Source organism: Triturus cristatus, chromosome 7 (genome assembly GCF_964204655.1).
Source record: "Triturus cristatus chromosome 7, aTriCri1.1, whole genome shotgun sequence".
Lineage (NCBI taxonomy): Eukaryota > Metazoa > Chordata > Amphibia > Caudata > Salamandridae > Triturus > Triturus cristatus.
This window is the reverse complement of record NC_140590.1, coordinates 1701782666-1701807012: the sequence shown is the minus strand read 5'-3', so window position 1 is coordinate 1701807012 and position 24347 is coordinate 1701782666. Positions and strand designations below refer to the sequence as shown.

At 45.8% G+C, this 24347-nt stretch overlaps 1 protein-coding gene across 1 annotated transcript in view; it reads right to left on the bottom strand.

Moving 5' to 3' along the window:
* LOC146812812 (alpha-2-macroglobulin-like protein 1) overlaps positions 1 to 24347 on the bottom strand; it is a 761857-nt gene that overhangs the window by 16182 nt on the left and 721328 nt on the right. Inside the window, exon 34 of the mRNA XM_085615204.1 lies at positions 3067 to 3169. Within this exon, the coding sequence (XP_085471330.1) occupies positions 3067 to 3169 (103 nt within the window). The remainder of the gene's footprint in view (positions 1 to 3066; positions 3170 to 24347) is intronic.

The window sequence follows — 24347 nt, the reverse complement described above, 5'->3', positions numbered from 1 at the left end:
CCGGACTGAGCCTGAAGGCTGCTCTCCACAGCTACCACTTAGAGAGCTTTCTAAGGTTGTCTAAGACATCTTAAATCACCATAAGGGTTGTCTGGTCTGGTGCAAGGTGCCCACTTACATTAGTGGACATCATGTACCAGGCCAGCTTCTCACATGCACCTAGAAGGACTACTTTGCTACCTGAATCCTCAGAGGCTTGCCTTGCTGTTTGAGCCCTGTTCTACTGCTGACCCCAGGACTACCATAGTGACTCCAAGGGTGAGTTGGCTGGCCAGAGCCTCAGAGACAGAGAAGGCTCCAAACATCCTGAACATTCACCTGAACTTCACTTGAGTGAGTCCTAACCCCCCCAAGTCGTGCTCCTTGAGTAATGGACAAATGGTGTTGGTGCTAAATTTCCCCAGATGGTCAAAATCCAAATGTTGGGACTTACAAAATGTTTGGCTAAAAACTACTCTGAGAACCGAGAGCAGAATGGAACCAACTTCCTCATCTCTCCAACCAAGGTGCATTGCAAGTCGAACTGACTTTGCGACATCTCCTGCTGCATTCTTCTCTGCAGCAAAAAATCCTGTTCAGAGGTCCTTCACCAAAAGGGTATCCGGCCTCGTGGTACTGTTGTCACTTACAGCCTTCGGCTTTGTCCCATTGGAGATGTTTGACTTTTAAAAAAAGAGACTAAGGGCCTCGTTATGATGTCAGTCGGAAAACATTCCGACCCACTCCTTGTCGGAATCGGTTCCGACCTACTCGAGTTCGGCGAGTCCGACTGACCGATTAAGATGTTTCCGAACACCGTTCGGTCGGACTCCAATTGACTTCAATGGGAGGCTGTGTTCCGACTGACAACTCAGGCTCACATTGAAAATAGGGGTGGTTGCGGAAAACCTTGCACCCTGTCTTAGTCACCCCATGGTGCCTGCCACACTGCATAGTTGGAAAAAGGGGTTCCATGGGTACACCATTGGACCCCAAAATGGCCTCCGGGTGAAGGGGGACCTGCTACTGGCCCCCACAGTCAGTTTCTGACAGCCGTTACGTGTTTGACAGACCGATTCAGAAAGGCTGTCCGAATCCGACATTGTAATATGTTGGTCGGAAACACGGTCCATCGACCTTTACGATTCAGCTCAGACAGACTCGGAGTCTCCGAATGCTGGTCGGAACCGAGTGGGAAAGACCCAATGATTACCTTCTGCTGTAATTGGTCGGTCGGAAATGTTTCCAAGTCTGTCAGAAACATGGGATCTGATACAGGTTAGGAAAATCCCAATGCTGTTCGGAGCCTTTCCGACCGACATCATAATAAAGCTCTAAGTCCGAACATAGAAATCTTCACCTCGACTTCCTTCAGTGGCTCCCTGATGACGACACTAAGTGTCGATTAGGCTCATTCCACTTTTTGTATCCGACTCACAATCCATCGCAGTCGCACATATTTTTTGATTTTGACCCAGTCTCGCACTACTATCTGTTCGTGGTTGGCACTTTGATCTTTTGGGCACTGTTTTTTACCATAAACTTTCAAAATTCATAACTCCGGTCCTACCAATTGGATTTATGTTGTTTGGTTGTCAAATAATTTATAAAATGTACTTTATTGGTATGATTGGTGTGATTAGTGTTAATGTGAGTGATATGAGTTGTATGGTCTGTTCTGATTGATTAGTAGCGTGAGTGATGTGAGTCGTATTAGTTATATGAGTGGTGTGAGAGGTGTGATAATGTGTGATGTGAATGTACAAGCTCTGTAAGTGGCATGCATGATGTGTGTGGTGTGACTGGTGTTAGCTTGTGTGATTGAAGAGTATAAATGGTGAGTGGTGTGCGCAGTAAGAGTGATGTTAATATGTGTAATATAAGTAGTATAAACTGTGTGCGTGGTGAGAAAGACATGAGCGGTGTGATTGGTGTTAGTGTGAGTGATGTGTTTACCACTTTCAAACTATTCTTAATTTTAAGCATTTATTTAGAAAATCAGAAAATTCCTTGGGCAGTCTTTTTAAAAGTATTCTTTTAACCATATTCCCAATGGCCATTTTCATATGATTCTAAATATTTACAAGGAAACAATGTTTTTAGAGCTCAGCATTCTCCCTTGTGAATCTCAACACTAGCTAATCTGACAATATATTGTGTGGAGTTCATGGGAGAGGAGTTTGGTGCTGAAAGTGGTAGTTTCTCCTGCTGGGTGGGCTGTGAGGGGGAGGAGGGAGGTAGAACAGCAGACTGTTTTGTTACTATATAACAATGTAAACATCTTCCAAATGCCTTTCCATATGCATTTGTTGTGTATTGTATTTATGTTGTATGTAGTGTATAGTGTGTAGTGGTCACATAAGGTCTGTAAGATTGCTACAGTTGTCTCCAAAGGCATACCTAAAAAGAGTTCTCCCAAGTATGGACTGGAAGGATAAAACTCATCCAATCAGAACTTCATTATACGGAAATGCTACTGAGCGAGGCAAACAAAAGAATAGGAAGGAGAGACATTGAATCAATAGCAGGCAACTGAAATTAACAACAAAGTCAAGGGGAAAGACTAAGTCAAAAGCAAGGGGCTGACCCAAAGCCCATTGTAACTATATATTACGAATTGGAAACAACAGCGTTGCTTACAGACAGCTGAAGCTGTCCGTAGCTGAGATCTAAAAAGTAAAATATTGAAGTGTCCTGTAAAGTTGTCATCCCTAGATTTTTGGGCAACATGACTTTCAAAGATGTTTTTTGAGCGTCTAGTTAAGTATGCATACCGTCTTCTCAGCGGTGAACACTCTTTGTCCTTGAATCTACACAATGACTTTTTGCAAGACACACCTTAAAATCCTGCAGCAAGCCCTTCCCTGCATTGCTATTTTGCAGTAACACAACCAATGATGTGAGATAGACAGTCTTCCAGGAAGTGGAAGTGGGTGTCCTGCCATTCAATATGCTAGAAAGCCTGGATCTGGCCTTGCTTAACATTCAATTTTCTGGTTCATTGCGTGCAATGAGAATACATGGCTTTACAAAATGGTTCCTGAGATGTATGGCTAAGTAAACAGTGAAAGAAAGACCGGTGCTCACCTGGCTGATAGTAGTCCATCACAGTCACTGAGGCTGGCTTTATGTTCTGGACGACCACGTCCTGGGTCACTGAGAAGCTGTATGTGTGGACCTTATGTGGTAGCTAGATGAACAGATGAAAAGAACACAAGATAACTACAGAAAGATAAATGAAGAAAAGAATGGATGAATGAGGATGGCGTTATGATCTTGTAACTGAATCACCCCCACCTTGGCACATACACAAAATGTCACTTACCTGAACCACCACTGGTTTGCATTTTGTATCAAGTTTTAGATTCACATACTATAAACATTCCCACCATTTAGTGTTGGCCTCACAAAATTGCAAGCTGCTTTTGTTCAAATATTTTTTGTTGGCCACCGTCTCAAGGCCTAACTAGAATGATTCTTCCATGCATCACACTCAAGTTCACAACGCATTTATGTATTTATTGTGGCTTTTATGTAGCACAGAAGAGGACAGATGACCTACAGAATGCTTTACAAATTCCGACCACTATATTGCAAGGCAGGAAGGAAGGGGAAAGCAGACCCAATTTATACAACCATAATAGGTGATAACTTAGAACACAATATATTTATAAGATTTTGGAGTGCTAAGAGTGGCGCTGTGACTTCACTTCATGCCAGCTGGAGGCATCCAATCAGCAATCAACAAAGGCATAAGTCAATAATTAAAATGTGGTTGTACCAGAAAAGTAAAAACATAAGAAAACACAGATTCGATAAAGCTATGCACATGTTCCATCTGCAGATTTAACACAACTACTTGATGCAACCATCCTCAAATTTTCATGACTTTAATGGATAGTCCATCGAAGCAGCGGCAAACTGTGGAAAACACATGAGAGCCAATGGTGATGGAGCACTGGCGAAAGACCATCCTCTCCATATAATTTATGATGTACTGATGGCAAGAGCTCTCACTAGAACAGATAAAGCTATCTGTAGCAAAACATAACAAGCATTTACAATGCAATAGGTCTTGCAATTGCGAGATTTTTAGCTATTGGCATTGTAAATGGCAATGCCTTTAATAATATTAAAAGGCATTGTCATTTACAATATCAATAGGTCAAAATTTGCCAAAAGTGAGACCTATTGTACTGCAGAGCGCAGTGTCCATTAAGCGGGCACTGTGCTCACCATTAAAGTAAAAAAAAAAAAAAGAGCGCGGTGTCCCTGAAGCAGGCATTACTCTATAAAATAAGCTAAAAGGGTAACTATCAAGCTCCACGTCTGTTCACCAATGATTCCCTCTTCAGACATTTATATGCTCAGTTGCACATTAGATTGTGGAGAAAATGTTGTGTGCGACTACATTAAATTGATGTTTGTGTAAAATGCATATGCAGTCAGCAGCTGCTTTGTAGCTTTTGATAAAACAAACACTTAATCACAAACCTCATGCACTATGACATATTTTTCAAAATATAAATTACATTATTGGCGCCTGGCATCCTAATAAATTCCATTATTCATCTTGTTTATCTTTATTTGAACATCCCCGATATACACGTCAGTTTTCACAGGGTAAACAAATGATTAAATGTTTATAAATACGCGGATAGAGCTTTAAATGTAGACTAGGTGATGGTCTCTAAACAGTCACTGCTTTGCACTCATAGACAAGTAGATGTACATTTTCGTTTTGATTTAAGTAATAATGCGTACATTGTATACAAATCTTCATATTCTTAAAAATCACAAAGGAAGCAGCCCTGCTTTGAATGTAAACTTGAAGCCGTGTCACTGTACTCCAGGCTACTGACTCCGCACACACAAACACGTTGCTTTCTGCATTTGGAATACGTTTACAAATAAAGTTACTTTATTTTATGTAAATGCAAGATTCACGATATGTGTTTCCCAACATCTACACCAAATAAAATAAGATAACTTTTATCTTTAGCTTTTATCCTTATTTCTTCCGCATAGCAGACTAATAGGAAAGGGAATAGCACAGCCTGCAGTATTGTAAATCTTCCTTATATGATCCAAAACACGTGAGAGATTCGACCCAGATGAGACTCGAACCCACAATCTCCAGCTCCAGGAACAGATGCCTAATCCATTAGGCCACTGAGTCAATGCATAGTTTATAGTCACTCTAACGCAGTGGTTCCCAAACTTTTGACTCCTGAGGACCCCCATTGAGTCACCTCTGGAAGCCGGGGACCCCCAAGCAATTTGTATGATTTAAATTTCAAACATTAAAACAGTAATTTGAAAACAATAAACACACGTGTGCACACAAAACAAGTACTCAAATTACTAAGGATTTTAGTATTTTATATAGAAAGAATTTGCAAAAAACAGGAAGGTTAGTGCTGCATCTCCGTGACTAACTTTTAAATGGTTGGTTTTATTTCGCAGTACGAGGCTCCTGCCAGGGCTAGACTGGAAACCCAAAGCAGCCCTGGCAAAAGTTTTCAGACCAGTCCCCATACAGTGCACACCAAGTGCAGTGAGTGAGCCTGACCACTACAAAGGGGGCTTTGGGACGCTCTCCCCCCAAGAAAATTTAGGAAACAATGGTGCATTCTACAACAAATTTATCATTATATATTGAATTGTATCAGGTTTTAAAGAATAGTACAAGATGACCTTACTATGCACCAGGATACGACAATCTTTGTTGGGGTTTTCAATGATTTCCTTATTATCACCCTCCAACAGTGCCTCTCATCTCTCCATAGCTCCTCGGTCACATGTATTTCATTTGTTTTATAGCATCTCTCATACCATTGAAGGATGTCAGAGCACTTTACATCACACACATATAGGGGCAGATTTACAAGCTCCTTGCGCCACGGGTGCATCACAAAAAGTGACGCACCGGTGACGTATTTTAGTGCCCCATATTTCCAAGGAGGGGAAAAGCCACCCTGCGTGACTTTTCCTGGTCTTGTAAATATTGTCTATTTGCACACAGCACTTTGCGTGAAAGGGGCGTTCCATGGGTGTTGCTGTGGGTGTTCCCACGTAAAACCCATGAAACCAGACACATTTCCAGATTTACTAGAAATCATAAATCTGGAAATGTTTCTGAATGCTACGCCTCCCAGAGGAGGCATAGGGAGGCACAACGAGGAGAAATGTATTCATTTCTTCTATTTTTTTTCCTCTTTCTATGCGTGTTGCATTCTGCAGCACGCATAGAAAGAGGATATCACCTCTGGTGATTGTTTATGTACAGGAAGGTGTCCCTTCCTGCACATAAACAATCAGTAAAACAATTAAGTTTTACAAGTTCTATGTGTGCTAATGCAGCACACTTAGAAGTTAAAAAACGCAATTTCTGATTGTTTATGTGCATGAAGGGAACCCTTCCTGCATATAAATAATCTCCCCACGATGCAGGCATCCTTGCACCATGCTACAAATGTGCCTGTGCAGGCGTATTGGCAGCAGTTTGTGCGCCAGCGCAGTGGGAAGCACAGAGATGCAACATATTGTTGTAAATATGTTGCATCTCTGTGCTTTGAAAGTGACTCAGTGCGGCGCAGCCAAATGGCTTGGGGCACACACTGAGTCACTTTCCTTGTAAATCTGCCCCATAGAGACAACGATTCATACGTGTAAATCAGTGTATAGAAAATGTTACATAAGACAAATGCGACAAGGTGTAGGATTCACATGTCATTCATACTGGTAGGCATTTTTAAAGAGTGCTTGGTCTGGAGAAGCCCAAACTCAGGATTCAGAACATAACACAGTGGTTAGCATTGACTTTAACAATAAAAATGTATTTCCACCCAAATAAACCTTTTTAACAGCATCAGGATAATGAAAGACTTGGAAAAAAAATATGTTTCTAACTTGCACCATGCAGTTTGCAAGCAGCTCTTTGATGACAGTTTATAGGTCACTGTGCTAGATTACGATTGTCACTTATGAACTGCATAGTAACAAAAGAATCTCTGTGACAAAAGCAGTAACTCACTAACCTATGCACATAAACTGTTTTGTAAAATGCATGGTACACGTTCTTTGCAGTAGGCATATTAACCCTCTGTGCTACATTAGAGATAGGTCAAAGCTGCCACTTGACAGAAACTCTCTTCTCTCTCCAGCAGGTACATTAATCACTGACGTTATCTTGACACTTTTATTGTTGCTGGAAAACTGCTAATTCTACAAGGAACTTTGTTGTGCTTTTAAAATTACTGCCTGAGGCCCCCCTGGGAATGTGTCACGGACCCCTGGGGGTCCGCGGACCACAGTTTGGGAAACACTGCTCTAACGCGTTGTATCCAGTACACATGCGGCATCATCCTATCATGCCAGGTGAAGCCTGCCCGTCTATAATGTTTGTTAAAGCCTCTTCTAAAAATGTTGTTTCAAGCCTCGGTTTCTTGGCACGAGCATTTGAATACAAACAGCTACACTGAAATATGTCTAATACTAACCCAGTCAGAGCAGCCGGTTGCTTCCCGGCTCGCAGCGCCATTAACCTCGTGGTCATCACTGAAAAAGAGCAGATCAGGTTTCCGAACGTTTAATCAATGGTGATTATTTTAAGTGCTATGAAAAACAAGTTATTATTAAAACAGTCATCACATATCATGCCTTAAACCTGATATTGGAAGTTATTTGCATATCTTTCATAGATGTACATCAAATGTTACTCTAAACATTAGGGAAGTTAGAAATAAAACTGCTGCCACATTAATCTAGGAAATTGTCGTTTTCGGAGTCGAAAATGGGCTGTTTTTTAATGAAATCACTTATCGAAATGATCAGTGATACGGGCAAGCTGGAAATAGTTCCTCTTCTACTTTTTTGTGTTATGAACTGTAAATAGTTCAAATTAAAAATGCCAGGTTTGTAAGCAACATGCCATAAGGAATTACTGTTTTTTTTTTTTTTTTTTTGAAAACCTTTATTAACAGTTCAATAAGAACAAGTATGGGCCTACAACCCCCCAGGGCCGGCCGCTAAGCAATCAGAGCAATAACGACAAGTATAAACACAGGCAGCACTTCGGGGAGCAAAATCGTACTGCTAATACTGTGAACAGCGTAAGTAGGGCACCAGGAGAAAGAGGTTTTCATTTTATGATGAAACAAAGCAGAAGGATCAGGTGACAGGCAATTTTGAAAACAACGATCACGGATATGCAGAGTAATGAACGTTAGCGATGTACAGCAATCTATTCGGTCAATGGCGCAAACACAAGAACATCAGGATGGGTAAAAACATAGTATACAGTTGCGCCCGCAGTCCCCCGCCAGAACTCCCCAAGAACACCCCTGAAGTTGTGAACACATGGAACGGCAACGAGGCATAGCAAAAGGAGGTGTATCACGCTGATCCCAGAAAAAGGAAAACAAAAAGAATCAGAGAAGAAAAAGGAGGCCATGGAAAAAAGATAAAAGAATACAGAATCCCCTCCCCCAACCCCCCACCCTGCACCTCTGCAGATGAGTATGACCCCCCCCCCCAGCAGTGTGCCTGTCGCCCTGGAACCAGACCCGAAATGTAGGAGAATAGGGAAAAAAAAGTAGGAAAGGACCCCCACCAGACGGGGGGTAGAGAAAGTATTTATAAACTGGAGGAGGGCCTTCATAACAGACCCCCGGCTTCTCCCTCCCGCACGGTAAGGTTCCCCTAAAGTGAACAAGGAACAGCACAAAAACAATCTTCTCAAACCACGATGGGGAGCATTATGCACCTATTGTGCCAGTAGCCATGTCAGGAGAGCACACCACCCCAAGCCCGCCCGTCCACTAGGCGACCACCCTCGAGGGGCCAGCCTCATCCCTGACCACTCTGTGGAATTCTGCCCATGCCAACCCCTCGACCCAGCACCATACCCAATGTTTCTAGGCAGAGGAATGTCCAACAACGACAGAGAAGCGACGCACACAGGCGGGGTGGAAGTCTCTGAGCATCAACACAGTCCGCCGCGTGAGGAAACAGGCTTCCCAGTGCTGCCCCAGGATCTGCACTGCACGCAAGGTTCAGGAAGGCAGAAGCAGCCAAAGCAGACATTAGTTGCTGGAGTTGTCTCTGGGTCGCAGGAGGGCATGCACGGGATGAGGCCACCACATCCCACTCAGGTCCAACGCCTCCGGGACAGATCAGGCCCTCAGAAGGTCGAACACACTGTAGCACACTGGCCGGGGCGTCCAATCGTGTACTAACCTCAGGGGTGGCCGCCACAGCGTCCTCCTGCGCGCAGTGTGGGCAGACTCTGTGTTCGTGCGGACAGGCGGGCCGCCACTGCCCCAACTCCGATGCCACACCATCGAGCTTACTCCCCAAGATCAGGAAACCATGAACCAAGGAGGAGTGAAGAGTACCAAGAGCCTCGAGGAGGTTGCCGTACCCCAGCTCAGCTCTCTGTGATCTCGCCGCCACACTCCCAATAATCGTATGCTCACAGGCCCGCTGCGGCCCAGCGGACAGGATGGTAGGCTTCATCGACCCAAGATGGCCGCCAAGTATGCCCGACCCTCACCGGGGCCGGGACCCCGGGACAAGCGTCGCGATGGCCACGTCGCGGGTGACCGGGTTCCGGGGGCAGGCAAAAAACTATCCGTGGTCACGGGCAACAGTCGTCCCCACCACGGACCAGCTCCCGTAGAAATCCGGGGGCGGCCCGCAATGATCGGGGCAGGATACGGACGGTGGCCGGGCTGCTCACCAGCAAGGCAGGGGCAGTCACCGGAGGATCTAAGATTTGCACCCCCGGTCATGCACTCGGTCAGCTACACTGGGCAGTAGAAGCGACCACGCTGAAATGTAGGCCGAGTTTGGCACCGCTCCGGTGGGCCGACTCCACCCACTCACCACCAGCCGCTGTTGTCGCATTGCCACCCGGCCACGGCGTTCACTCGACGTCCCAGCTCCAGGGCCGCACAGGCCGTAAAGTTCCGTTGCAGTTTTCTCCGGCGATAGCACGGCTAGAAACCTTGGAGTCACACAGTCGGGAGCCCCTCTCCTTCAGAAACACGACCCCGTAGCACAGGTTGAGGATCTCAGGCAGGATATCCGTGCGGGATGCGGAGGTTCACGGAGCCGGGAGTCTAAGCTGCCGTCTCGGTCGCCATCTTGGCTCCTCCTCTGAGGAATTACTGTTTTTAATGCCGATCTCTGTTGCTGGGAAACCGAACGCCTACTATTCTCTAATGGGGGTCTCTGTTCCTAAGCTTCAGCAGGGGTCTTTTCATGCTAGTGTTGTCATCCCGTAAGCTCCGCCCTTTATAAACCGGACGGTGCTTGAAAAACTAGTAAGGCTGACAGTTTTAAATGCCCCAAGGCTGCTCTGCACGACCGTTTGCTGAGCCCGGGACACGAGGTGACAATACGGACACCCACAAGCCTTCGCCAGCATCAGGTTAAAAGGAAATGACGCACCCTCAATAACAAGTGGTAAGCGGACGCTGTGGACATAACACAAGAGGGAGGAACGGTGTGCAGGCCTTGGTGGGGGGACTGGGAGTCTAGTGAAGAAACTGAGCGCGGCATAAAAGCACGTCACCGGAGGGGGGGTGTGTGTGGCAGGCGCCATTGTTAAGGGTGCACAGTGTTATTAAACAAACAAACAAACAAACACTGATGAGCGGCTGGACACCCAAGGCAGTTACAAGAAATAACTTGGAAAGTGGTGGCCTTTAAAAGCAGTTAAGCAATTAATATGTACAGCTGAGTGTAAAGCTAACGCTGCGCTGCGGGAGTGAGAGGGCTCCGCCATGGGTGAAAACCATTAAGGACACATAAAAAAAAGTTCCCCTCAAACACACATCAAACACAAAAGCGGCCGAAAACAGTAGATAAGCACTGTTGCTTCCGGACTACATGGAAGTCAGTATCAGATCAACAGCCTGTAAAAATCCAGCTTACAAGAGGTATGCCAACGTTAAACAAATGGCAAGCGGCAGGAGATATTACCCGGCAATAGGAGGAGTTTCACCCAACATATACATTACTTGATGTCTCCGAGAGACAGCGCATGCGCTGCCTAGGCGAGACCTAAAAAGGGCATTCACTAAATCACAGATGGTAGAAATCCAGCTTACAGTCTGATAGCCAACAATGCAAAGTCAATATAAAAGAGATACGATCCGCCTGCCGCGGCTTAGCAGGTATGAGCGGTGGGGCCAGGTATGAGGGGGGATTTCGAGAAACGACCACGAGGGAAAAATAAATAAACAGTTAATTTTCCCTTTTGGTCGTCACTTGAAATCCCCCCTCACCTGGCCCCCCCGCCGCTCTTTCTTGCAGTGGCCACGGCTGTGCTCTGCTAAAACAGCTTATTAACAAGAGCACATTAAAGCTTCTCCATAATGTCATTTCTCTCACCAGAAATCTTTGCCCCTTAGACACAAGTTATACTCTTCTTTCCCACCATCTTATCAAATCTTTCATCATCACACTAGCAGATAACATTTCTAAAACTATGAATGCCTCATTTCATTGAGGGATATACCCATAAAATGTAAAACAAGTGATATCCTACCCTTGCTGCTAAAAAAGTTATCCGCAGAGAAGTGGTAAATGTAAATTCTTTTTCATCACACACTGAAAGATGACATGAAATTGGACTTCAAAGGAGACTTGGTGATGAGCTTAAACAGCTGTTCTACAAATAGCTTATTGTCTCCTGGTAGGTAAGAAATGATGAGAGACTAAACTGGCACTGTGTTAAATATTTTAATTGTAATCCAAGGCATTGGAAGCTAGAGAATTGGTTATCAATCAATCAATCAATCAATCAAATTCTTTATTTCGGCCAATTAGGCCATAAAAGATACAAAAACAATGTCATTAAAATACATCCACATTAATATAAGAACATGATAAAATACATAAAACCATCATAATGTAAAAAGAATTTCTGATTGCAAGAAGCGTTAAGGTTCATAGCCAAAAGGATCAGTCTTTAAGATATTTTGACCTTAACTGCCACATGGCCATTAAAAATTTAGCAACTGGAGAGGAGCCAAGATGGCGACCGGAGCAGACGCTTGAGCGCCCGGCTCCGTCGGTCCGTGGCCTCGGACTACTATCCTGATGCCCATCCTCGCCGATTCTCGAGGTGCACCGTGTGCGAAGACGCGCTGACCGCGCTGCTGCTTTCCCGGAGTCTCAACCCGCCCGGATGCCCGAGTTCTGGGTGCTTTTGTCCTCGGCACTGAAACCCTGCGCCCTTACGGCCTTTGCCGGCCTCCTGGAAGCTCCGCAGTTACCGGACCAGCTAGCGCTAACCTGAGCCCCGCGGTCCCGATCTCGCCTCGCACCATGGATCGTTGCCGGATGAGCCCGGGGAGAGACGGCCGGACACCTTCTGCACCCTGTGCCTGACGGGCTGGAGCTGTGGGGTGGGCCCCGGTGCGGTGAGTCTCCTGCCCCGCTCTGAGGACCGAGCTGTGGGGGGCTGCTGCCCCCTTTGCCTATTGCCTAGCCAGCGGCGAGGGGGACCGGCGAGAAGATAAGCGACTGTCGGCCGTTCCTGCTGCGGCGTAGACCTGAGGGGAATTGACCACTTGCCACGACCCCCCCCCCCTGGCCATTGCACCGTATAGCGGCAAAACATGGCGTTGAGTGCCTGCTCGCGGCTGGGGGGTGATACTCCGGTCTCGCCCGCTGCCCACTTCGCCCTCCCTCTTCCGGACACCAGCTCCACAGTGCCGTCCCGGATTGCTGCCGATGTTGGGGCCCAGCTTCCGCTGACATGCGGCTCCGTTCTGGCTGTCCTGCGGGACTTGCAACTACAGATGTGCGCTGGCCTGCAGGCGCTGAGTGAGAGGTTTGACCCCATACTGTCGGCTGCGGGCCGTGAGCGCACTGTTTGTCATCCACAGGGCGTGGGTCCTCCGGTGCTCTTGTCCTCTTGCGGGGACGCAGCGGCGGTGTATGATTGTGCTACACTGGTGCCTTCATCTAGCGCTCCCGGCGCCCAGGGTCCACCGCTCTCCACCTCAACTGCGGATACTTTGTCCCCCTGGTCATGGCTGCCTGCTTCATTGTTCCCTGCCTCATCGCGTCCGCGAGGCTATCCTGCTGAGCGATACCTAACGGCTTCGAGGGACCGTCCGCGGTGGCCCACTGCTGCCTTTTTGTGGAACTCCTGTACCTTACTTGCCAGGTTTGGATTTTCTGTGGTGCAACAAGGGACCTCAATCGATGGTCGGCGGCCATTTCGTGATCCTACTTCCCCATCCTCTCACAAGCGGCCATCTTGTCTTTGTCTGCTCGGGACACGGGGCCTTCACGCAGGAGCTGGTTTAATCCCAAGCCCGCGATCGGGCCAGGGCTAGTCTGACTTCTATCGCTATGGTTTATGGACGGGCTGGCCTGGGACTGGGACTGTATGTATGTTTTGCGCGCACTTGTCGCGACTTGTATCCCTTGCTTAAACTTTGGTGCCATGGTATCTTTGCATGCCGTTTTTGGCGTAGAGGGCTCTCAGTGTGTGGGGGCCATAACTGGCTGATGGTTCGGGGCGCTCTGGTGTCTAGTGGGCTCCTCCCCACCTTCTTTTCTGTTTTCTTCCCTTCTTTACTCTGTTCCTACTTTCTCTCTTCTCTATATTTCGGGTTCCTTGGGCGACAGGCACTATGCTGGGGGGGGGGTAGGCCGTAGCCTCCGCATTGGTGTAGGGTGGGGGGGTAATACTCTGTTCTCAATTAGTTCTATGGGCCTTTCTTCTTTTATGTCTCTCTGCTCTACTTTCTTCGATTCGGGGTCCGGGTGTGGGGTGGATCGAGTGGGGGCGGCTCTGGAGGGGCGCGTACTTGCTCATGTGACTATCCTGATATATCTCTGCACCGCCTCACTGATTGAGATTTTACTCCCATTGTTGTTCTTACTGATGTTGCTGCTCGCCCGTGTGGTGAAGCTATCTTGCGGACTCGAATCTACTTTGCTCTTATCCTTCATTGACTTTTTTCTCTGATAAAATTATCAAAAACTTAAAATTAACCTTCACTTCTCCTTCCCCGGGTTTCAAAGATATCTCCAGTATGTGACTCATAACCTGTTGTTAATCCTGACCGTTGATGCACGGGGGCGGTAATGTGGGTATCAGTGCTTTACTGTATCGTGGCCGGCCTGACGGTTGTAGGCCCGTATTTGTTCTTTTAAGATGCACGAATAAAGGTTTTTAAAAAAAAAAAAAAAAAAAAAAAAAAAATTTAGCAACTGCAAATACTATGTGAGGTGCCGTGCTCGTTTTCAATATTCTAAGCGAATGGAGATAGCTCCTTAAGCCCAAATTTCTGCATAAAGGAGCTAACCAGAATTTTCTGGGTCGATTGTATGCAGGACAGAAAAACATAATATGGGATTCTTCCTCATCATGAATGCAACATCCTGGGCAGATTTTATCCGTCCTTTTTGCCCAGTTGTGAGTAAATATTTTGATGGGAAGAGTCCCTAGCCTCCATTGGATGAACAATTTTCTAGCTAGTATGGGGAAAATGATGTCCATAAACCCTTCGAATTGGTATGAATCCTTAAAATCCAAAAATCTAACAGTCAAAATACCTTTATTGGGGGCGGAAACAAGGGAGGCAAAACTTTTCTCCCTATAAATACCCACAAGGCGTTTGCGTGGGACCCTGAAGCAGCCTTGTTCGGGGGAATCCCATAGTTCGGGAAGACCTAGTCGGTAAAGTTCTTTCTTTATAAAAACCAGCCACGGGATTTTATCACAGAGATTATAGTTCATGACATGGGCGAGCTCTTGCCTGTAATGTTTGAGCTCAGCAGTGGACCAAAGCCTATGCCAGAATCTCAGTGGCATTAATTCCAGGTCTTCTCTTATGGAGGGTAGACCCAAGTCTAATCTTAGGGGGAGAAGGGGTGTGCCACAAGGAAGGGACAAAAGGCGCCTTATAAAATTGTTCTCTACTTTTACAATTCCTAAACCCGCTTTATACCCCCAAAGTTCTCCACCGTAGGATGCGGCGGCTTTTGCTTGCGTTTTATACATCTCAACTGCCGGACTGATAGGTTTGTATGTAGAGGAATTTGCCACTTTCAGAATTCCCCCTGACAGTTGGGAAAGCTTGAGCCGGCTTCTAGTCACCTGAGGTTCCCAAGATAAATTCTCATGGAGAGTTACCCCCAGATACTGAAAGGTATTCACCCTCTCCAATCTTTCAGTGCTCAGAGAAGGATTAGGTCTGGTCTTAGATGATGGATTAAATATCATGAACTTGGTCTTTCCTGTATTAATTTCTAGACCATGTTGCTTGCAGAAAAGGCCAAATCCATCTAGGATCCGTTGGATCCCCATCGGAGATTTCAACAGCAGGAGGGTGTCATCCGCAAACATAATGGCGGGTACCCTCCTGCTGCCCAAACAGGGGGCATCATTGTCGACAACAGTGTCAAGATGTGCTATGACACTGCTAACGTAAAGACAGAACAGGGTTGGTGCAAGGACACAGCCCTGCCTGACCCCTCTGAGGACCGGGAATTTTGATGACAATTGGTTATCCATTTCGAGGCTTTTACAGTTAGTGCTGTTTTTGTGCATGAGGGTTCTTCTACAGCCTATTTCTTCTTTTCTATCAAGGCGGATGATGGAGTGGGGCACCAGGATGTTCATCAGCTGTTGAGATGATCCATTAAGTCAAGTCTCAATCAAGAAATTCAGATCAACTAACATTCAGGGGAGGAGCCAAGATGGCGACCGGGACGGCAGCGTAGACTCCCGGCTCCGTGAACCTCCGCATCCCGCACGGATATCCTGCATGAGATCCTCAGCCTGCGCTACGCGCTCGTATTTGTGAATGAGAGTGGCAACCGACCGTGTGACTCCGAAGTTTCTGGCGGCGGTACCGCCGGAGAAATGTGCCTCTGAAATTTGCGGCCCGTGCAGCCCTGGAGCCAGGACCTCGAGTGGACGCCTTGGCCGGGTGGCAGTTCAACAACAGCGGCCTGTGGTGACTGGGTGGAGTCGGACCACCGGAGCGGTGCACACCTCGGCCTACATTTCGCCGTGGTCGTTCCTACCGCTAAGCGTAGCGGACCGAGTGCATGCCCGGGGTGGCAATTCTGAGATTCTCCGGTGATTGCCCCTGCCTTTGACGGTGAGCTGCCCGGACGCCGCCCGTAACTCGCCCTGATTCTTGCGGGCTGCTCCCGGATTTTCGCGGGCGCTGGTCCGTGGTGGGGACGACTGTTGCCCGTGACCGCACAACGGATAACTTTTTGCCTGCCCCCGGAACCCTGTTTCCAGCGACGTGGACCTTGAGGCGCTTGTCCCTGGGTCCCGGTCCCAATACGGGTCGGGCCTACCTGGCGGCCATCTTGTTATGATGAGGCCTACCATCCTGTCCACCGGGTCACAGCAGGATTGGGAGTGTGTGACTTTTGGGAGTGTGGCGGAGCGATCGCAGAGAGCTGTGCTGGGGTACGGCGACCTCCTCGAGGCTCTCGGTGCCCTTCATTCCACCTTGGTTCATGGCATCGGGGTCTTGGGGAGTAAGCTCGATGGTGTGGCATCAGCGTCGGGACAGTTGCGGCCTGCCTGTCCTCAGGTACACAGGGACTTCCCACACTGCACACAGGAGGACAATGTCGCGGCCACCCCTGAGATTAGTGAACACCTGGAAACTCCGGACAGTATGCTTCCGTGTAATCGGCTGGCTGTGGGTCTGATCTGTTCCGGAGGTATTGGACCTGAGTGGGAGGTGGTGGCCTCGTCACGTGCACGGCCTCCGGCGACCCAGGGAAAATTCAAGCAACAGTTGTCTACTTTGGCTGATTCCGCCTTCCTGTATCTTGTGTGCAGTGCAGATCCTGGGGCAACACTGGGAAAGACGTCCCTCCATGATGCGAACTGTGTTGGTACTCAGAGACTTCCACCCCACCTGTGTGCGTCGCTTCCCGGTCGTTTTTGGACACTCCTTTACCTTGTAACATTGGACATGGCGCTGGGTCGAGGGGTATGCATGGGCAGATTTGCAAAGAGTGGTCAAGGATAAGGCTGATCCTTCAGGGGTGGTCATCTAGTAGACGGGCGGGCTCAGGGGTTGCGTGCTCTCTTGGCATAGCTATTAGTATAATTGGTGCATAATGCTCCCCATCTTTCTTTGACATGGTCGATTTTGTGCTGCTTACTGTTTGCTTTGGGGAAAACTTACCGTGCGGGAGGGAGAAGCCGGGGGCATGTTTTGTAGGCCCTCCTCCAGTTTAATAATACTCTCTCTACCCCCCCGTCTGGTGGGGTTCTTTTCTTACTTCCTTTTCTCTGTTCTTCTATATTTCGGGTCTGGTTCCAGGGCGACAGGCACACTGCTGGGGGGGGGGGCCGTACTCATCTGCAGAGGTGCAGGGTGGGGGGTTGGGGAAGGGGATTCTTTAGTCTTTACCCTTTTTTTCCATGGCCTCCTTTTTCTTCTCTGATTCTTCTTTGTTTTTCTTTTCTGGGATCAGCGTGGTACAACTCCTTTGTTGTGAATCACTGCTTTTTCATGTGTGCCACAATTTCCGGGGTGTTTTCTGGGCTTTAGGGCATGGGACTGCAGGCGCAACTGGTCATGATACTCCTCTACATCCTGCACTTCCTGTTTTAGCGCCATTGACTCGATAGATTGCCGTTTACTGTTTACGTTTGTTATTCTGCCTGCCATTTTTCGCTGCTGGGAAATTGTTTGGCACCTGATCCTTTTGTCTTTCCCTATTATAAAATGAAAGCCTTCTTACTCCTGGTGTCCTACTTGCGCCGTTCACTGGCCGAGAATATATTAGCATGGAGATTCTGCTCCCCGAGGTTCTGCCTGTGTTTTACATTGGATCTCTTTTGCTCTGACTGCTTAGCGGCCGGCCCCGGGGGGTTGTAGGCCCATACTTGTTTTTGGTTGAAATACTAATAAAGGTTTTTCAAAAAAAAAAAAAAAAAAAAAAGAAATTCAGATCAAGGTGGTTAGAGTGAATAAGCTCTGCAATCTCCATGTTGTGTTTTAATGCTGATCTGCAAATATGGAGGAGGTACTTGATGGAGACGTGTATATCTGCTGAATAAGTCAGTGAGAGATTTTATGTAAATCAGGTTTTCATGGTGGATGTCTTTGCCCTTAGGCGCTGATGTTCCTTTTTAGACCTTGCAATGACTGTAATGGTGTGAGTATCGTGTGTAATATTTGACACTGAGCTGGATTCATATTCTTCACATAGATACTCAATGTCACTCTTAAAGGGATGGTGATCTGGTTCTTTTGAGTCTTTGATCCCTATTCCTGGAAGTTTTAAAACAAATCTACTGTGAGTTTGGTTGGATGGCTGTTTGAAGAAGGGTGAGATGATTAATTATGGTGTTGAATTTGGCTTTCCAACTGGTGTTTGTGCGTTTAAGGATGTTAACGAGTAGCTTTGCTTTCTTTTGTAGTGAGTCAAAATTGATAGGCTGTTAACATTAGTGGAAGTGCTAGAATTGGTGATCAAGATTTTGTCATAAAATGTACCGAGCCTAGATTTTCTTAGCTCATCCTGAGGTTGATGAGAGTGTGCCACAGTTGGTGATATCATTGTGTAGTTTTCAAATTCAAATTTCAAATTCAAATTTATTTATTATGTTTTGGCTCTCAAGAGGGCCACATAAACGTATACAATACACAACAACAAATACACAAAAAAATACAAAAATTTAAAAACAAAATTCAACCCGTCATAGCTATACATCAGAAAATCAATCTAACAAAGCCGGACAGACAAAATATCACCAGGGATATTAATAAATAGCTAAAAATCCTTTAAAAAAGTTAAAAATATAAGAACAGAACATTTCGTTCGGAGGACAATAAAGTGCATGAAGGAAATCCTTTAAAGTGACAATGCTAAGGCGGATACAAATTACTTTTAGCCATCGATTGCGCAAATTACGTAACATAGGACAAATCAATAATACATGCATACAGTCCTGGGTGTTCAGTTTACATAAATTGCACAAAGCAGAAGTGCCATGCCATTTGGATAACAGTAGATTAAGTGGAATTAAATCATAGCGTAACAAAAACCAAAACCTACGTATCCCATGCGGTAGATTCCATAGGGCATAGGGTTGTGGCTGTTTCAACCTATAGGAGGAGATGAGAGGTTCCACATTCCTTTTATCACCAACTGATTTTTTATCGGAGAGGAAACAAAACTCCCACGAAGCCTCCTTGAGGACATGTTTTAACTGCGTGGAGGAGTAGGAGAATAGAACACCTTCATCAAGTTTCAGTATCTTTACAGCCCTTCTAAAGTTGCTTACGAGTTTAGAGAACTCTTTAAAATTGCCCAAAAGTTCATTTTTGAGGAGAACTCGCAGGGTGCCATCTCGCGCTCTAGCCAAACTGGCCACCCATCTTATTAGGGCGCATAGACCCTGAACCCAGGAACTCCTGAGTCCAAAGTCAAGCCTACAGGCGGCTAGTGGGCAAGCATTGTTTAGAATCGAGAGGGATCTTAAGAGTTTCCCCTCAATCTTATGGCAGAAGTCCCAGTTTTTCACCTCTATTAATTCAATACCATACAAGATAGTTGCGGGGATTTTTACTCTAAAAACTTCTAGAAGACTGGAAAAGTGTCTTTTCCCCGTTGCCTGGTATAAGGACTTTAACCCATTGCCATGGGCAAGAGCTTTGCGGGAGCAGTGCTCTATATGGAGTTTCTCACTCATATTGGCCGAAAATATTTTTCCCAAAAAGGTATAGGAAGTTACGACCTCCAATCTATGCCCTCCAATAGCCCAACCGTAATTTGTCGAGCGGCACTTCTTCTTACCAGCTATACACATCACTTTACTTTTGGTAATATTAATCTTCATGTAATGCTCACCAGCGAAGGCCTGTAGAGCCTGTAGCCGATTTGCAAGACCAATTGGAGTCAAGTCAAGAATCAGAACATCATCGGCATACATCAGGCAGGATATTGGAGTCCCTCCTATCATCGGGGCAATCCCCTCACTGGCAGACACGGCAGCAGGGAGGTCAGCCGTATATAAGGAGAACAAAAGGGGTGCCAATAAGCAGCCTTGTTTAAGGCCATTCCGAGATGGTATTTTGGCCGAAAGCCCCCTTTCGCCCCCCATTAAGACCCTGCACCAGGTCTCAGTGTGCAGAGCCCGCACCAGTTCCAACAGGGGGGTAGGGACACCAAGCGTCGCCAGTTTTCTCCACAGCGTTCCACGATCTACTTTATTGAACGCTGTGGAGAAATCAATGAAGGCGGCATATACCACTCCTCCTCTCACCTGGACATATTTATCTGTGATCACCTGAAGGGCGGTCAGGTTATCTAGCGTACCATGCTCCCTTCGGAAACCAGTCTGTTCAAACGGCAAAATATTGCCGTCCTCGACCCAATCAGAAAGAGATCTAAGGAGACATTTCGCAAAGACCTTTCCGATGGAGTCGAGGAGTGCAATCAGGCGGTAATTACTAGGGCTATCCCTTATACCCTTTTTAAAGATAGGGACCAAAATACTTCCTCTCCAGGACGCAGGAACAAATTTGGAGAGATGGCACGCCTTAAACAAGGGGTACAAAATTTTGCTCCAACTTAAGGGATCTTGTTTGAGGACCGTCATAGGAAGCTCATCCGGTCCCATGGCCCCAGAGGGCCGCATATTTTTTATAGCCGTCTCGATTTCCTTCTCTGAGGGAAGGAAAACCAGGTCTTCAGGTCTTCTTGTGTAGTTCTTGTGTAGTTTTCAGTTTCAGCAGTGTTGAGGTGGGAAGATGAACATGGAGAGGTAAAAGTTTAGGGTGGAGGCAGCAGGTTGATGTTTGTAGCTGTGTTGTAAAATGGAAGGGGAGAAGAGTGGGAGCTCTGTTGGTCCTTGGAAATTTCAGGTTCTGAGAGGAGAAGTCTTCAGTATTGGAAGAAATGCTTGATGTAAACTGGCTGGATTCGGGAGTGGCAGCGGACCTTGGAATGGGGGCTGAGGAATTAATATGGTAGGGATTCAGAGATTTCACAGTAGTGTAGTGGTCTGCTGGTGTGATTGAGGAGACCATGTGGGAGCTGGGGTGGCAAGGAGAGATGGTCTCTTTGTTGGAGTTAGAAGATCTTGTGTTGGAGGAGAATTAGCTGGCATGCATGGAACGGGAGGGTATTGATAACACTGTAATATGAACTGGAGAAGAGTTAATAATTCAGTGGGCTAAGTGAAGAGGTAAGTTGTGTTAGGAGTGGGGTGAGAAGGGATAAGAGGTTGGGGAACCAATGGTGATAGGCTTTCTAGACACCACAGGAGAGTTTGGAAGTGTCACTCTAATTTTGTAAGCTTTTCATCCATGCCTTGGATCATGATTTTGCTATTACTGAATGTGGAGATTGTTAGATAACTTAAAAGGAAGGAGAGGGTATGGGGGTTAGTTTCCATCCACATGCAATTTTAGAGTTACGGCTTATGTTCAGGTTATTCTTTAAAAGCATTGCCTAAAGTGACATGTTCACGAAAGGTCTATTATAATACTACCTGTGGTGCGGAAGAATTGCTCAGTAATTATCGTTTCCAGGTGTTCTCTGATTAGGGTGTGTTTGAAAATGTATGTCGCATATGTCAAGAATCCAGGCATATAAATGATCTCAAATGAGTTGGTTTAGGTAAGTGGCTGGCTACAGGCAAGGATTCAGTTGAAGCCATGTAGAGCATGGTGTGTTCTGAAGGATCTTGAAGCTGTTCCAATAAGAAAACTGAGTAAAAACTAGGCATAGACATATTGAAAGGTGGAGGGCACGTAATGATGTTGAGAAAGCCCCAGTGATATAGCAACCAAGTTGTGATGATATCAGTGAATAACATACAAGTAGACAAAAAAGTGGGGGTAGTGTCAGTAAGTAATCAGTAGACCTAGTGCGAAGTTAAAATATTGAAATTCGTTAGTTGTGCAATCCTTTGCAGAACTGGTTTAATGTTTATAGCAGCAAGGGGCCTGCCGCTCAAACTCTTGGGGTCTTGGGGGGAGAGGAAAGGGTGACCAAGCAGTGAACAGATAACACAAGGTGTAAGAGGAGGCTTACATTAGGCAACAGACTCCAACATTTGGTTCACTGTGTAACATATCTGTAAAACATATGTACCCATTACGTGTTTGCTCTCCATTTTGTAGAAAAGAAGTTGGGTCTAATATGAATCTACATTGGAATACAGGTGTCAAACAGTCTCTGGGAGATAATGTATGCGTTGTATATTTGCATGATGTGCATCCACTTTAAGACAGTTTTTTTCACGCTGTCAGTGTGTGGAGTAGGGGACTGGAACAAATAAAGAACAAAGGAAAGTCTGACATTGTTTTACTACTGCTTCTCCCATGTGGCCTTATTTCCAACACACCAGTGCTTTGTGAAACAAATCTGTAAAGTCCAATAAAGACTGTACCTTGCATGGTAATTCTCTATTGTTCTTAATCGTTGCTTGGTTACATGGGTGGTAATGAAGATTTCATAAACCGAGTATGACAAATTATGTATTCTTGCAAGAGCATTATGTGGCGAGATAACTCTTTTTCAACCTTCCATAAATTCATCAATTAAAAAGACCCTAAAAACAGTAAGGACTCATGCAGCACCATCTAACAAGGAGCTGAGGGTGAACCCACTAGCAACATCTACTGCCAAGCCAGGAGCAGTCCTGATGAAGTATGCCACCTTCTCAGCGTCCTTGTAGGAGCATCTTAATAGGGAATAAACTCATAAAACCTGGATCATGTCTACTGAGAGCCCTACAAATTTGATCCTCTCCTAATCAGGACCATGAGACTTTATTTATGCAGCTACGTGGATGGTGCATTAGCTAGTTTTTACTGAGGTTCATTCATTGGCTTGAGTTTTTTCATTTCAGTGCCATGGCTTGGCTTAAGGCTGATCTTTGGGCAGCAGGTCTGTTTTCACTCAAGGTGTTCTTTCTTGGAGAACTTTAAGACCAAGACTGTCTAATTCTCACTTTCAGCACAAAGCCAGACGATGATAAGAGCTGCTCCTCTACTTGAGGTTTTGATGTGATTTTTGGGGCAGATTAAGGCAATCCCTTGAGGTTGCTATTGTTAATATGACTTCTGTTAGTGTGGCTTCCATTGAAGTTTGTCTATTTTCATTTTATTTTTCTGGCCTTGAAGTATTTATGGTAGAGACTAATTGGTAATCCCTAAATTGGTAATTTTGATGAACATCCCTCAGTGTAAGCATCCTTCTGACCGTATCCTCATCTCTCTGTGTTGAATGACAGTAGTATTCTACCACCGCAATAACTGCAGAAGGAATCACATGTTTTTTTGCTTTGTGCGCCCTGTATTTACCATATTAATTCTCAAAGCCTTCTTGGGTAATTCTATAGAAAAATCTGATTCCACCATTGAAATGGCACAGTGAGCCAAAGCGTCTCTGTTTTTGAAGCACATTTGATTTGGTCTTGCTCACTGGGTGAACAAAGTGTGGTAAACCTACACTTTTCTTTCGAGGGAAACTGTGTGTTGCACTGTGAGCTTAGCCTAAAAAAGTATTTTCCATAGTTATTGGGTCCACATTTGCCTGACTTCATACTCATATGACCCAAATTTCTCTGTGCTTCCTCTTGATGGTAACTTTTGTTTCTCATCTGTCCAAGTACTGCACTGCTTATGATGACTTTTGGGTGTTTTCCACCAAAGTAACACAGTTTGGTGTCCAAGTCCATTTGTGGAAAAAGAGGCATTTTTGCCCAGTGCATTGTCAGCTTTGGTCTGACATGTAAATGTCTCACTCTGTTCACTTAGATATAATGCCCCCCAAACAAACGTGGACAAAAACCCCAAGCATTTTCATAACCGAACACTAGATGGCGTGATTATGCACAGCATGTGAATCTACAATAAGACATGTTATAGACAAACGTGCTTCTGTAGTCTATGATGGGATGTTTGGGCAAGAACCAGAAGAAAAAGTAATTGCCAGGAAAGGGAGGAAGAGGGACTGTGTGGACATGAAAACTAATGAAGAAAAGAAATTGAATTGAATAGCAGGTGTAGGAGAGAAACACAGATCAGCTCATTAGTAAATGAAGAAGCTGCTACAATGGAAAAATAATAAAGGCGTGGTAACCTGAACAACAATCAACAAATTATTAAACAAAGAAGGTTAAGGCAGGAAAAAGGTAAATTAAAAGGATAACAAGGAACAATAGGAAAGACAGACGCATTTGAAAAGATTGAGTTTGGTGCGATAGAAAGAGCTGTAAGCTTGACCAATGCAAATAAAAAGAAAGCTGAAGACAGCAGCAAAAGAAGGAAGATGAACCCATCACCACCGAAAGGGAGATTCACCCACTTTGACTTTGGAAAAAGATGGATCAG